Consider the following 15829-nt stretch of genomic DNA (forward strand, 5'->3'; position numbering starts at 1 on the left):
CAAGCGATCGGGAGAGCGGGCCAAAAATTAAAGGAAGGGGCCGAAACTTTACCAAAATGTTGCACACAAACCACTCCGAAAGAAAATTAACATTTCTTGGCGACTCAATGGGGAATTCTGCCTGTGGAATGCTAGGACCCAAAATTGATGGTTCGAAGACTAGACTTCATGCTCGAACAGGGAAAAGCAGATCAAAGACCTGCTGCAATGGAAACCAATCATCCTGAGAGAGTTACACCTGAGCTTCTAGACTCTAGCCATTGTGGTCCAAACAGATCACTTCATAAATGGCAAGCTCGCTGGTTCATCATGGACCATCTTCAGGAGCGTGTGGAGTTGGGCCAAGCGGTGCAAGAGTCGCTCGACTTCCTCCATCGAAATAGGGCTGCTAAGGCGTTGTAGGGAAGTCCAATCTTGCTTTAATTGCTCGATTTGATTTATAACTTGCTCAATCCCTAGCACAGAGGCATCTGCAGGAAAATGTGAAGGTAGACCCAGGAACCCAAACTTCTCTACATGCCGCTTGATGTCTGGAACTGAAGTCCTCAAGGACTCAAGTGTTGTTGATGCTTTCATTGTTGCCTTGTGTTGATTAATGAAAATGTTGGCCTTCCTGATCAATTGTTTGTGATCTACAACCCCTTTTGCTTTTAATTCTTCATCTGAAGCAACATTCAACAACTGAGTCAAAATCTAGCCACGGGGAGCTTAGGACCAATGAAAAGCGTAATGCTATCGATAAAAGCGCCCGCTCTGACACAGAGAAATTACGCCTCACCTAGGAACCTCAGCACGGGCTGCAACGAAGGGCAATACTTTTTAATCTTCTCCCAATGAGAAACATATACTTTTTTCATGACCGGGGATAGATCCTAAGGAACTTCCAGAGGGGGAGGAAGATGAGATAAGCACGTGATTTCATTGTCCTTCGCTCTTATCTTATTTTGGAGATTTTTGCATCTGTCCTGCTCATGGGACACCTAATGTTCCAATGTGAGGATCTTAGTACCTCCATCTTGAAAAGCCTCTTGAAGCTACGTTGTGCGATCCTATTCTTGCTCTAATAATTCCTTTATATAGTGGAATTTCTTCTCTCTTTTCCAGGTTACTCTGCATCTCACACGTTTCTATTTCAAACTTTGCTCTCTCCTCAGAAAGCGTGACCTGCGCTTCACTCAGCTGCCGAGCGTATTCTTCCTTTAGGTGAACCTCCTTTCACAACTAAGCTTGAATTTGGGTAGCATCTCTAGAAGCTGCTTTCAACTATTGTATCTCTTGCCCCCTCTCCTACAATTATTTCAGTGCCACATTCCTTGTCGCCTCTTGCCCTTTCAATTGAGAACTCACGTTATTCAGGGCAGATTGCAACTCCCCTTTTTCAGAATTGGCTTGAGTTAACAAGCCCTGCAAACAGTTTATTTCAGCACTTATAGCTTTGTTCTCCTTCCTTTGAGTATCCAAATATTCTCTGAGGTGGATGAGCTCTTCTTGCATCTTGTCCAGGCCATGACTTTTCTTGATGAAATTCGAAGACACAACCTTCAAAGTTTCTTCCATCATTTCTACTTTATCCATAGCCATGGCGTTTGAGAGATTAACCCTGACAACATTTAGGGTGTAATCATTGGGCCTCATTGTGGCCTCCAACTTGTTAACCTTTGGGAACACAGTTGCAAAGAGGAGGCTATTATTTTCCTCACTGAAATGTGTCTGCACGTGCGGCCGGGCTGGCTTAGCACCATCCTTCTCCTTTCTTTTGTGTACCCGACTAACCCGCCCAAATTTGGAATAAGTAACTTGCTAATAATAAGTATCCAGGGCCGAAATGGCTTGACCTACAAACGCTGCACTAGGAGGGATGACATAGGGGAAATGGGAAATGGAGCCACCGAAAGTGGTTTGAATGGGTTGTGCTAGTGTGGTTGGGGAGGACAACGATACAAAGGGAGAGACTCCTGAAAGGGTAGGATCAACGGATGTTGTACTAACATTTGGGGGAAGAGTGGACTCTCCAAAACCAAGCCTATGCGAAACAATGACTATAGCAAAATCTGTGGAAAAAACATTGCAGGAAATACAACATCAATGGCAGGGGGCAAAGAAACGACCTGCGATGACGCAACTTGGGGCTCAGTCGGCATTCCAGCGGGGGCTAATGTAAGAGCAGTAGGGACCTGATTAGACATTGATGCAACTTGGGGCACTGAGGAAACCACAGATTGAGCAGAGAGGAAGGGAAGAGTAGAGCATACCTGAACCGTGAAAGTCACCGGTTGCTGAGGGGCTGGAGGGACCACAGGGACTCGAGAAGATGAACCCTTCTTTGCTGAACCCAAATATTGTTTCTTCCTGGAAGGGGAATCGGGTGTCTACTTTTCAGGTGATCTCTTGGCAAATTGTGAATGGGGCTTCTGAACTAAGCTAATGAGAGAAACCAAAATGTCGGCTCTGGTAGCTTGCTCTTCTACATTTATAACCTCGACCTCCTAAGGTCAAGCTTCCTCGTGGGAGGAGTCATCACGTGGGGACTCGTCACTTCTCTCTTCTTCTGACTTGTTATGATTATGCCATTCTTCCTCAAAATGCTCATCAAAATGGGCATTCCCTAGATTAGCCTTAGGCTGATTAGTCTCTTGGTGGTAGATCCAAAAATAATTTCTCTTCTTCCTCAACCAAAAATCATTTTCATGGCTTGCAATATGTTTCGAGGAATAGGCTTAGCTGGATTGTACCTTTGAAAGATAGGGTAAAAATCCAACCATGAGGGGCGTTCAATGACAGGAAAGTCATTAGGACCCATATAGAGTATTGGGCCATTCACCAGCGGACAGATGCGTCCCTCCCATGAGCTTCACGACACATGTTTAATAGTTTTTTTCCTGTGTTTACTGGACAGACAGTCGTCCGGGTCATAGCTCCATACATCATCAAACGCTACCAATCCTAGTTGCACTATCTTGGAGGTCAGAAATCTCTCAATGATGCTTCTTCACTCAAGAATGATAGGGCCAATAACTTTGTGGTCCTCAATAATGGATTTATCATGTTTTCTAGATCCTATAGGCTTTTCAACTTCCACCAGCTACTGGAACATTTCGAGAGCCAGGGTTCTCTCAGTAACGTAGGTAGAAAGGCAGAAGGGCTCCTCAGAGAAGCCATACACTCAGACAAAAGAGAAATCCTTACCCAAGAACCAGTCGCAGTGGGGGCGTTCATTACTCATCCAATTTATTTGAATTTGAGAAAAATGAGCAAGAGGCTCCTTAGGGATGACACCAAAATCGTGAAGGACGAGAGCCAAGAAACAATTTGAAAACTGGTATACATCATAAGTGGCTAATAGTACGAGGGTCTAGGCGAACACATGCATTCGGTTTCCTAACTCATCATGAGTAGCCAATGGCATGAATTGACTAAAGAAAATGACATTTTGGTGTACGAATAAATGAACTAAGAATGAGGCAAACTTGAACCGCCATGATTGCTCAAATTAGACCAATTGCCTCACCATTTCTCTTGCTATCAACACAGAGAAGTCAAAATGGAATGGCTCCTTCTGCTTCCAACATTTGAACACGAAGACCATCATAGGAGCGGTGATCTCTTGGTCATTGTCATGACCACACAAGAACATAATGGTAGAGGAGATATCTTTGAGATCATCTCGCCTTAAATCACTATAGTGGATAGGGAGATTTGGAGGCTCGACCACTGAACTCTGCTTCATATTAGCTTGACAAAATGAGACAATATCCCGCCTAGAGTGCAAATAGTCTTCCATAGTGTCTTTATCAAACACCTCCGTCTTGTTAATTCTGGGATAACACAACATGTCCCAAATAGCTTCTGGGGTTATGACGACTCGTAGAGAGGAGCCCTGCATCAAAAGAGAGTTTGGCATGAACTTGCTTGTGCATGCAGCCACAAATTTTGGACAATGTGGAGCCATAGGGACCACGAACTAAGGAGTGCCAGAATTCCAGAATTTGAACGTCGTAGACTGTGGCTCATTTATGTGATTCAGCATTCTTCCACACGCAGGCTCCTTGTGAGCTCTTGGCTGTCTGTGCAGTTCGGGCTCAATGACCTCTTCTAAGGAATCAATCATCGCCATGGAATCACAGGTGACTGTCTTTGATTTGGGTTTGGTTCTGAGATATTCATGTATTGTAGAGTTGTATTTACATTATTGATTAATAGAAGAACTCCCTGCGTTTCCAGTGGACGTGGCCACTTAGTGGTGAACCACATTAAACTTGTGTTTGCATTTATGTTATTGGCTTTTTGTTGTTTTATATTAATTTATTTGCTCGTTTATAACTAACAATTGGTATCAGAGCTACGGTGAAATGTTGAGCAGAGATGGGATTCGATTGGATAGTTGATCCCGGATCTGGCTGCCCTTACTTTGTGTTTGATCCCGCAGCCAAGTGCTTTTATGTTATCGACAAAAAGGCTGATGCAGTTCGGGCTCAATGACCTCTTCTAAGGAATCAATCATCGCCATGGAATCACGGGTGACTGTCTTTGATTTGGGTTTGGTTCTGAGATATTCATGTATTGTAGAGTTGTATTTACATTATTGATTAATAGAAGAACTCCCTGCGTTTCCAGTGGACGTGGCCACTTAGTGGTGAACCACATTAAACTTGTGTTTGCATTTATGTTATTGGCTTTTTGTTGTTTTATATTAATTTATTTGCTCGTTTATAACTAACAATTGGTATCAGAGCTACGGTGAAATGTTGAGCAGAGATGGGATTCGATTGGATAGTTGATCCCGGATCTGGCTGCCTTTACTTTGTGTTTGATCCCGCAGCCAAGTGCTTTTATGTTATCGACAAAAAGGCTGATGCAGTTCGGGCTCAATGACCTCTTCTAAGGAATCAATCATCGCCATGGAATCACGGGTGACTGTCTTTGATTTGGGTTTGGTTCTGAGATATTCATGTCTTGTAGAGTTGTATTTACATTATTGATTAATAGAAGAACTCCCTGCATTTCCAGTGGACGTGGCCACTTAGTGGTGAACCACATTAAACTTGTGTTTGCATTTATGTTATTGGCTTTTTGTTGTTTTATATTAATTTATTTGCTCATTTATAACTAACAATTGGTATCAGAGCTACGGTGAAATGTTGAGCAGAGATGGGATTCGATTGGATAGTTGATCCCGGATCTGGCTGCCCTTACTTTGTGTTTGATCCCGCAGCCAAGTGCTTTTATGTTATCGACAAAAAGGCTGAAGATTCAGAGGATGAAGCCGATTTAGATGATGAAGTCGAATTAGTCATCGAAAAATTTCTTGGCAGTCTAGACTCGGAAGAGAGTGATGTCCAAGTGGAGGTTGAAACCAAACGACATTGGTGGGATGGCTGGGAAAAGGAGGAGACTTCGTCTGAAGAAGAAGAGGGTTTGTTGTATTCATTGTTTGAAGAAAAAGAGGCTGGTTTGTTTGCCTTCCAAAATGAGGAAGATGCCTCCTGGGGTGAGGAGGATGCAATCTTGGAACTGGTAAATAGAGATGACCCTGAAAAAGGTGAGACCTACAGCTCGAAAGGTTACCTATACGAACAAATTGAAAAACTGCGGGAGGAAAATTTTATTCTTCCAGAGCGAATATGTCGTATGGAAGATGAAATGGCAGAATTGAGAGAGAAATTTACGAAAGAGTGGGAGTTTTCTGTAGAGAAAAGAAATAAACAACTGAAGGAGGAATTGGCTGAGCTCCATTCTACTCTCATCGAGTTTGGCATTGACGAGAAAACATGTGAAGCCAGAGAGGCTGAAGCGGCTAAAGAAACTGTTGAGGATTTTGTTAATGGAGTAATGAAAAGCATGAAACTCGACGAGAAGCTCAGTGAAACTATTGTCAATCACGTGTTTACTAAATGGGTGCATAGCTATCGAGATCTTCCTCTAATAATTAATCAGTGGGCAAACGCCCTGCAAGAAGAACCAATGGCCGAGAGTAAAGGTGACTCCGCTGAGGAGCCCAAGGAAGACGTTAAGATTGTGACCACTGAAACAAGTGGAGGTGAATCCTCCTCCTGGCACTTGAACGGTCAACAGCAAAAGGCCGTCATGGATTTGGAAGCAGAGTTTGCCAAGCACATGCCTTTCAATTCAGTGGTGGCCATGGAAGGCGAAAAGCCTATTAGGAATGCGGACGGACAGAGGACAACGCCCCTTGTGGTTGCTTACACACACAACGGGGACAAGCTTACTGAGCAGATTGCCAAAAGCCAAACTGCAGTTCCAATAACACAGGGGATGAATAGCCAACATCACTGTGTGTTAGCTGCGGTATCTAACCCATACCCTCTTGCAATACCGATTCCACGATCATGTGGCCATACTCCAAGTCAACAGAACACAAATTCCGAATTCCAATCACAGCGATGGATTACTGATGTAGATATTATTGCCAGGGCATTTGTGCAAGGGCGGGTTCATTTTTTGGGGGAGTCGGCACAGGCATATGGTCTCTCGCATAGGTTTGGTGCATCGCGGTCTTCTGTTCTGCCTACGTTGGCTATTTCTGGCACTAGCACTAGCCCAGATGTTTCTTACCAGCGCCTCACCGAGAGAGATGGGTTCGTTGGTTTTAAGGAATTGTGTGTCATCGTATTGGATGGGCTTGTTATGGCTAGAAATGATTATGTCAATGCAACGGTAGGAGGTCATAGCTTCATTCGAAATTTCCTTGGTTGCGATCCATTTGATGAGCCCTTCGATGGTTTGGTTGATCGTCCAGCCAATCTATTGAATTTTGACGGTTTATTGGGAGGCAGAAGTGGAATGGGCATGGCAGCGTACGCATTGGATGGTGCAAAGAGTACACATAGTGCTGAATTTAGTGAAGAAGAATGGTTGACAATATGAGCCAAAGTTGTGTCAGTTCTGCAAACTTACTTCCGTGACAGTGTCCTTCCTAGCATTGCACTGTCTCATAAAGATGATGGGTTTTTATAATCTCTATTCAGTGATTCACATAACGGTTTTACACAGCCTTAGAAATGTGGAACAGAGGTTCGGATAAATATGTTAAAGACAACATGGTTAGTTTTGAAAATATTCAGCTGATAGATTTTATTGAGTCAGACAGAATTTGGAGAAGACTAATTCGTACAGTCTGTGAGCAAAATCTGGCGAAATTAAAGTCTTTGATGCGCCTAATTGCGAGGTGAAGAAATGGAAATGCAGGGAATGTTGAGAGCATGGCTGTGCCGATTGAGCTTCAAGTGGGAGATTGTTGGGATGTGAAGCCCAATGGTCACGACCTTTCGTCTTCTCCAAACTCTTCATTCCAAAACTGAATGTGAATATATATATAGACGTGTACAGTCATGTATTGTAGAGTTGTATTTACATTATTGATTAATAAAAGAACTCCCTGTGTTTCTGGTGGACGTAGCCACTTAGTGGTGAACCGCGTTAAACTTGTGTTTACATTTATATTATTGACTTTCTGCTGTTTTGTATTAATTTCTTTGCTCGTTTATAACTAACACTCAAATCACTGGAAACAATCATAATTGCAGACTGTACACATTTGACAAATGTGTCAGGGACATATATCTTTTTAGACTAAAGCATATGAAGTTGAATATTAGTAATTCCCAGAGCCCAACAAGCTCTCTTATCTGGACACGATCACAATTGCAGATTGTAAACATTTAAAAAATGTATATGGGCATCTGGTCTTCTAAAATTTATAGAATTGAATATTAGTCAATCCCCAGAGCTCGAGGAACTAACTCCTGGTCATCTCATCTGTATGGAAAGGATCACAGCTGCATATTGTAAGGGACATCTAATCTTCTAAAGTTTGTGGAATTGGATAATAGTCAATGCCCAGAACTGGAGGAGCTAACTCTTAGTCATCTCATATATTTGGAAATGATCACAATTACAATTGTAAACATTTGAAAAGTGTGTCAAGCATTCCAGATCACAGGAATCATTAGGTTTGTGATTGTACGGAGTTGGTAGCAGCTGAATGTTTGAATAGTGCGTCAGGAGTATCCACTTTTAGGATATTGATTACTGAATGCCTGGAGCTTGAGGACCTAATGTTTGCAAATACGAGCTGCCTGAAGAGAATTACTAATGAAGACTGTAATCATTTGATAAAAGTGTAGCTTTTGAGTGGCATGTAGTGTCTAGAGAGCATGGCATTTGATAGAAATGTAAAGGTGAACTATTTTAGTTTGGATGGTTGTCAAACTCTGAAAGTAATAAAATTGTGTTGTGAAGGGCTTGTAGAATTAAGCATTCGGGGTTGTCTGAAGTTTAAAGGGTTCTCAGATTTTAGAGGTCTAATTTGTGTGGAGAGGAATATATTTGATTAATGTGGTAAGCACAAATATCTTCAAGTGTTTGGTTGTCCAAATAACTATGAGCTTGAGGAGGCATCAAGTTTTTCTAGTCTGAACTGCTTGGAGAATTTTGAGATTGACTATTTTAAGAAGCTCCAGAACATTCATCAGTGTGTCTAAATGAAGTTGCAGATTTGCAAAGAGTAGCGGGAAGCGGTGATTTTACAAAGCTTACAGAATTTTATAATAGTGATTACCCTGAGCTTGAGGTGTTGCCAAGTCTTTCCAGACCGAGCTGCTTTGAAGAAAATTGTTATCTACTCCTGTGAGGATGCACCGAGGAGAATGCAACTTTTTTATTGCAGCTATACAGCAATTCAGAATTGTGATCCCAAGTTGAGGTATTGATTTTAAGACTCCTTTTAACAGCCAATTGTAAATTTCATGTTGAAGTGAGTATTGTTTTATTTCATTATTTCACTTGTTCTCACAAGATAGTCTATATTTTTGTAAGTAATGTTTGAAGTAATTTGAAATGAAAAGTATTTACCACGAAGATCTGAGTATTTTGTCCTTTATTTCAGACTGTGTAGTCACATTACCCTTGTGATTGGAACTATAATGGATGGAGTGGAAAAATTTAAATCAGTGTCTGCTTTATGGTTATTGGAGTTACTATTATCAGTACTGTGTGATAATTGAACAAAGTTTTGGAATAATGAAGAAGGGGTTTCTGCTAGAGGTGAAGAAGGGTGAAGAGTGGAAAGGTACAATTATCGATAGGTTATATCATTTATAAAAGGAAGTTAATTTTCAGTTTTTTCTTTAAATTTGTAAAAATGTAGATTCATTCTATAGAGTTAGGAGGGTAATACTTTTAAAAGTATTTTTTGTCATTTATATTTAGAGCTGATTGTGTATATATTTGTACAACTTATTATCATGTTTATCAATAAAAAGACATTCATTTCTATTCATTTGATGTATTGAATAATTAAGGAAATCTTTTCATTTTAGGAGTATGTAAGAAGATAATGAATAACAACATTTGGATTTTGTGCTTAAAATGAGTAATAAATGTTATCTCTAGACCAATTGTGTTTTTTTGTTTTTTGTTTTAATCTATCAAGATCCTCACAATAGTTTTACAAGGTTGAAAATATTGGGATTTTATCAATTGCAAGCCATCAAACATGCTAACCCATTTTTGGAGGTAAAATACAATGAGCCATTACTAGATTGCAAAAGAAAAGAGTCAAAATTACAATAGAGGTTAGGTTTGTAGTAGAGGATTAAGTTAATGATCATGAACTAGATCCATATTGATGAACTTGGTTTGGAGAAAAGTAGAAAATAATATTCTAAATTTGAATCTTATTGGTGATTGTTATAGAGACATTCAAATCTCAGGGCATCTTTATTTTTGAGTATTCATCATTTGACATTCATTCATTAATCATAGAGGTAAATGATCTTGATTCTCCTATTTATTTTTTATATATAGAATGCTTGTACAATTTTCTAAATGTTTAAGATTTCATCCATGCCATTCCATTCCAACTACTTTTTCATCCAGGTTAATTGTGCTTGTTTGTACATGTTTTATGGATTAGTCTAGGCTGAGAGATTGCGTTTTTCTCTTTTCTTTTCGATGAACTCAACTAAGATTACAATCATTTTTTATTATATTAAGATTAACTCTTCCTACACATTTTATATCTAATTTAGAATTGAGTTTTAGAACTATAATAAATTGTACCTTCTTTTCCTGTCACTTGATTTGCCCCCTTAAGGTTGTCACTGTTTTGTTGTATATGCTTGTTAACCCTGTACCCTTGGATAGAGCTTTACTTAACTTGTAATAACCCCAATGCATTATACCCCAAATTTTCTCTTTTCACTCTGAGGTATTTTGGTCAAACAGTTAGCAGACTTACATCCAAGTTTACTTGACTAATTCCAATCCATTCTTTTCACAAGCATTTGATTGAGTGTATTTTTGTCACATAAGAGTTCACGTGCATATGATCCCGTGAATAAATTTAGTGAACATCAAGTTAAAGAAGCATACTAAATAAGATTTGTGCTCATGTATTACAGAGATAAACTGAGATATTCATTATTATGTGCTGAAGCAAAAAAATTTACATTTTTACTCACAGTCATGAATAGCAGCAACCTTCAGAGATTCAATGCTTTGAGGAATCATCAACACCTCTTCTTTGTACAGAAAATTAGCCTTGTTCAAACAATCTGAGACACCTATGCACAGATATGGGCAGATAGTAGCAACATTAAGTGCTCAATTAATAGCAGATTGCTCCAGATATGCTTCCCCCGAACAGCAAGAAGATGGATAGGAAAAAATCCTCAGCCCACAGTCGAAGATATGGCACTATACTTTCTAGCAGGGAATAAGAGCAAAAAATTATTTGTATGAGTATATACCCAACAAAGAGAAAACCCCAACAGAAAGTTATACCCAGGTGACGAAGAAAGCTCTACGCACAAGAAGAATTTGCTGGTAACAGCGGAGCTTAATTAATATCAGAACAGTATAAAAAATTCACACACGTCCTGGCTTGCACAAAGTTCTCCAGCACTCAACAAGGGTTAAGTATGTAATGAATAAGCATCCAGCAATGCACACAAACCAAGCCTACTGAAATGAGGCTCTCATTGCTCTTTTATAGCTAACCAGAGAGTATTTCTTTCAAAATTTCCCCTCTTCTCTTTATTTCAACTTTAGCTTGGGAAATAACAAAGTAACCCTCTTTAAACTCTTCGGTGGCATAAGTCACTTTAATGACATTATAAAATAATTAAAATAAACCATCATTAAATTTATTTATTTTTTGAATAATTTAAATTTTAATCATTTAATTAAATTTCAAGGTCTAAATAAAGGGGACATTACATATAAAATGGATTCACACAATGATTTATCTTTATGTTCTTATATTTTTTTATATGTGATCTCATTTTCCTTGATTCTCTCATGCATTTTTTTTCATATGGAAGTGATCATTTTGTTTCTGGAATCATTATATTACTACATGGTTTTTCCTTTTTGGGAGATTTGCTTGTCACATTTCCCTCCATTGTTAGGTATTACATACTCCTTTGGAGAGCACTAATTTTGTGCATGCTTCCAATGAGATTGCCTTCTAGAATATCTTCCCCACAAAATCTACCTATATATAGTGGCGTAATGCCTATTTGCCCTACATATCATATAGTCAATGTTGCTTCATGTTTGCAAATTTTATTTAGTTAAGTTTAATTCTACTTATAATAATTTTAGTAATGAAAATAAGAAAGATAGTTTTCTTTTTTGTTTTTTCTCTCTAAAATTATTTCTTATCATTTTTATTCATTATATTCCTCATATTTTATGCTCTATTATTTTTTCAATTCTAATGATTTTAAATTTCTCATTATGCATGACTTCACTGCTCCTTCCTCTTTTATTAACATAAATGATTTAGAATTTCTACATCTTATTTTCTCATCTTGATAATGGATCATAGTGTATGATCCAAAACATTGCTACAAAAACTAACACTAAATTTTCTATCAAAAGATTTCAAACTGACTAAATTGGATTGTAGAAGCAACATGTGTTTGATTTAATGTATACATAAAATCAAATACATGACGTTTCTAGAACTGATTGTACATGTGAAGCATCTTTGTGCAAATTAGCAATATAATGGTTGCACATCCTATGTGTCATTAGATGCACTTGTGATGGTAGATCAAATGGTGTATGTTATTTTGGAGATGGATTTTCACTTTGATTTTTAGGAATTCTCGGAAACATACCACAGGGTGTTAGTTATAACATAACTACAAGCCATAAACTATTAAGATGAGCGTGGCCAACCAACATAAAATATTGTTGTGAATAAAAAAAGACCCAATTGCTAACATGGACTAGTGATGAGCCTTCATTAATAATTCTTATTTGCAACATTGAGAAGTCCCAAAAACCATTATATATTTATTTGATTTTGCTTGTTTGGCAATACATGTGCCATGATACTTGAATTTATTACTAGGCTACACTAATACATCAAAACTACAAAATTGGAAGGATGTAGATGATCCAATAATGTTATTCTTTGAACACAAATAAGGTAGATGGAGTATACTTGATGCAGTCAAGGTAGGGAGGTCCAATGAAGGGTAACCCCACCTTTTAGCCTAAAACATAAACACCATGAAAGATATCGGTAACCAGTTGACACAACACAAGGTATAACCAAGGAAAACAAAAAAAGAGCAATCCTTATAATAATTAATGAATTACATATGCCCTCAAGCTTTACAGATGCTAGGTCGTAGCCCAGGATAATAAAATGATTCAACAACTTAAATTTATTGATTTGCAGATCATCTTCTTAACAACTCGGTCTCCAGTAATGCTCTACTGATCCAGACCTCAGTCCACTAGACCAAAACACAACAATCCTCTGGAACCTACATCTACCCTGATTCTTATCTTTCGTCGGCCTCCGTCGTCACAAATCAATCTCAAAACTTCCTCTTTATACTATCCGCAAGCCTCAACAACTAAATCAAGTCGGCCAAAGATCCACCAGTTTATGATGAAACGTGTAGACACAAACACGTCGACTGTCACAACCCTCCTTTATCACTTTTTGATTTGATGCAATTCTATTATATTTTTGGTTGAGCTATTAAAAATGATTGAATAAATATTATAAAAGAATAAAAATGGACACACACACACACACACTTGGAGAATATAATTCAAAAGGCATTATTTTTATTTTTATTTTCCCACTCTCAATTATGGCACATGTTGTAGGAGGAATTAGAAGCTTCTAGAGAAATCTTCAATGCCTTGCATGTAACTCCCCCACTAGATTTTTAATCAATTTGCATGAGTCCAATATTGGAAAAAAATCCCACTCTTAATTAAATCCTCTAGATAGTGGAATTAAGGGATTTTCCCTATATATTGTATGCAAGTTCTCAAAAAAGAGAGTTGATTATGTTTTGAAGAAATTTTCCAAGTTTCCTTGTTGTTGGTAGTAGGATCTCTTTGGTAGTCTCATTTTCATTGTAGGAATGTTAAGTTGTTCTTGAAGATTTCTCTCAAGTTGCAAGGAAGGATCTAAAAGGGATAGCTAGAAGATTGGAGAGGATTCAACTTCGAGCTTCGATAAGCTAGGTTCTCTTCTTTTGTCATCTCTCATTTACATATGAGAAATTTGTGTTATCAAAATATACAACTTCTAAATTATTAGATTGTAAATCTTTTCTTCTTATTTAGGGATAAATATTGATAAAAGTATTTTTCATATAATGAATGTAAAAGATAGATTTATCATTTATTTAATTTTTCTTTAGAAAATATATATTAGATCTTGCTTTGCTTTTCCAAATTTTTTTTAGATCTGTGCAAAATCATATTTCCCTTATTTAAAATTCTTTTTCTAAGATTAAAAATCTTCTCTGGGTGATTAAATGATAACCATTTGTGTATGAATCTTGTCCTTGTTATTCTTCTCTTAAATTCATTACTGGATTGGAAATCTGAATGTAAATCTCATTTCTTTAATTAAATCTTACTTCCCTGTGAATAATCTTACCTCTGTGTGAATACAACTTTGATCTTCAGCATATAAAGTTATTTAAATATTTTTTCTTTTTTTCCTGTGAGTAAAAATCCATTTCTCTCTCTCTGAATGAAGATTTGATCATAAATCTTAATTCCTTATGATTAGTCTTGCTTCTCTGTGAACAAAAAACGTTTGATAATAAAATATAAATCTCATTCTATTCATTATTCTCTGTGAAAAATGAAGTATGAACCTCTCTGTGAATATTAGTTCTGTACATTGCTGAAACAATTTAGTTCTCTGTGTTATTTCATTCTTGTGAATAAATTCTTATTCTCATTTGTTTTACATTAACATCTCTATTACACATATATCTGTTCATATATTTCTCTCTATGCTTAAATAAATTGAAATGAAAACTATATATATATATATAAGTATTTATATTAACATTGAAGTTTGTGCAAAATAATTTACATGCGAACCAGTGCAAAAAAGTCCATAGATTAAAACTTTGCATGGAAAAATGGGCCGACGCAGAGGAGTGGGCGGAGTTATTTCCGCCGTCGAGAAGGGTACCCCACTACCCTGCGGTTACGACAGTGCTGCAGGGGAGTGGTGATGGGACCCATGGGCCCCACTCCCACTTGCCTTTCCTTTCTTTTAAAAAAAAATAAATGCCACTATAAATTTAATTCGTGGCGATTTGGAATTTGTTAATTTTTTTTAAAACTCCAAATTTTAGTTTAATAAAATTTAACTTAGGTAATTTCGAAATTTATCATCCTTAGTAAAATTTGTAATAATTTATTTATTTATAGCAATTTTCTAATTGTAAATTAAATTGTATTAAATTTTATAACATCCTTAGTGAAATTTATAATAATTATTTTATTTTTAGCAGTTTTCTAATTGTAAATTAAATTTTATTAAATTTTATAATTGGAATTTTATAAAAACTACTTAAGATTCATTGGGTCACTTAGTTGGCATTTTGGAATCATTAAAATCAATTAATTCATATTGTAGACACCTAAAATTGTCATGTCTAATTAAATAAATATTTTATTTATTTAATTATTTTAGCCTAATTCTTCTATTAATTAAATAAATCTTTATTTATTTAATTAATTCATTTATCCTCTTCTAGCCTTATTTCTCATTTAAATAAATACATTTATTTATTTAAATTATCCTTTTTCCTAAATTAAATAAATATCTTATTTATTTAATTGATCCCACTTCTTCTATTAGTTAAATGAATCTTTATTTATTTAATTAATTCATTAACCTTTCCTACCCATGACACATGTCATTCATCTCTTAATTCATACACTACCTACCCCTTTCATTATTTTATTATTTTCTTTACCTACCCTCTAATCATAGCTGACCTCTTTTACATCTCTCAATCTTATCCCTCCATTTCATATAGTGTCTTCTATATAAGGAGATGCTTCCTTCATTATCAATCCCCTGTTGACTACTTGACTACACTACGCTTTTAAACACATGTGATCCTACTTGCAACCACATTCCATTCTTTGTTGAGCTCTTGTGGACATAAAATCTGAGAGCAAATATATCAAGCAAGATCAATGGAGATAGGAAGAATGGAGATTCAAACCCTATTGGACATGTGATGGTATAATCTTTGTGATTTCATTTGATTTGCATTGTCTTAGGTAATCTTCATATGTTATGGTGGATCTTTGTTGTTAGGCCAGGGTTTTGTGGTTGAATTCATTTAGTCTTTCAATATTGTTGTTTCCACTTTCACCATATACATTTTGGCACTCTCGGTGGGACCCTTGTCCCTTTTGCATTTAACATCTTTGTTGTAGATTTTGTGTTTTGAAGTTGCAGATCTGACTTTTTTTTCGACAGCATTTTGATATTTCCGCGTCTGCGTACTTT

At 37.0% G+C, this 15829-nt stretch overlaps 1 protein-coding gene across 1 annotated transcript in view; it reads right to left on the bottom strand.

The window, feature by feature from the left end:
- LOC131046440 (uncharacterized) overlaps positions 1–10983 on the bottom strand; it is a 274884-nt gene extending 263901 nt beyond the window's left edge. Inside the window, exons 1-2 of the mRNA XM_057980187.2 lie at positions 10831–10983; positions 10482–10725 (exon numbers count right to left, since the gene is read on the bottom strand). Coding sequence (XP_057836170.2) covers positions 10482–10487 — 6 coding nt within the window. The 5' untranslated portion in view covers positions 10488–10725; positions 10831–10983. The remainder of the gene's footprint in view (positions 1–10481; positions 10726–10830) is intronic.
- Between the last annotated feature and the right edge of the window lie 4846 nt (positions 10984–15829).

Source organism: Cryptomeria japonica, chromosome 1 (genome assembly GCF_030272615.1).
Source record: "Cryptomeria japonica chromosome 1, Sugi_1.0, whole genome shotgun sequence".
In the NCBI taxonomy this organism is placed as follows: domain Eukaryota; kingdom Viridiplantae; phylum Streptophyta; class Pinopsida; order Cupressales; family Cupressaceae; genus Cryptomeria; species Cryptomeria japonica.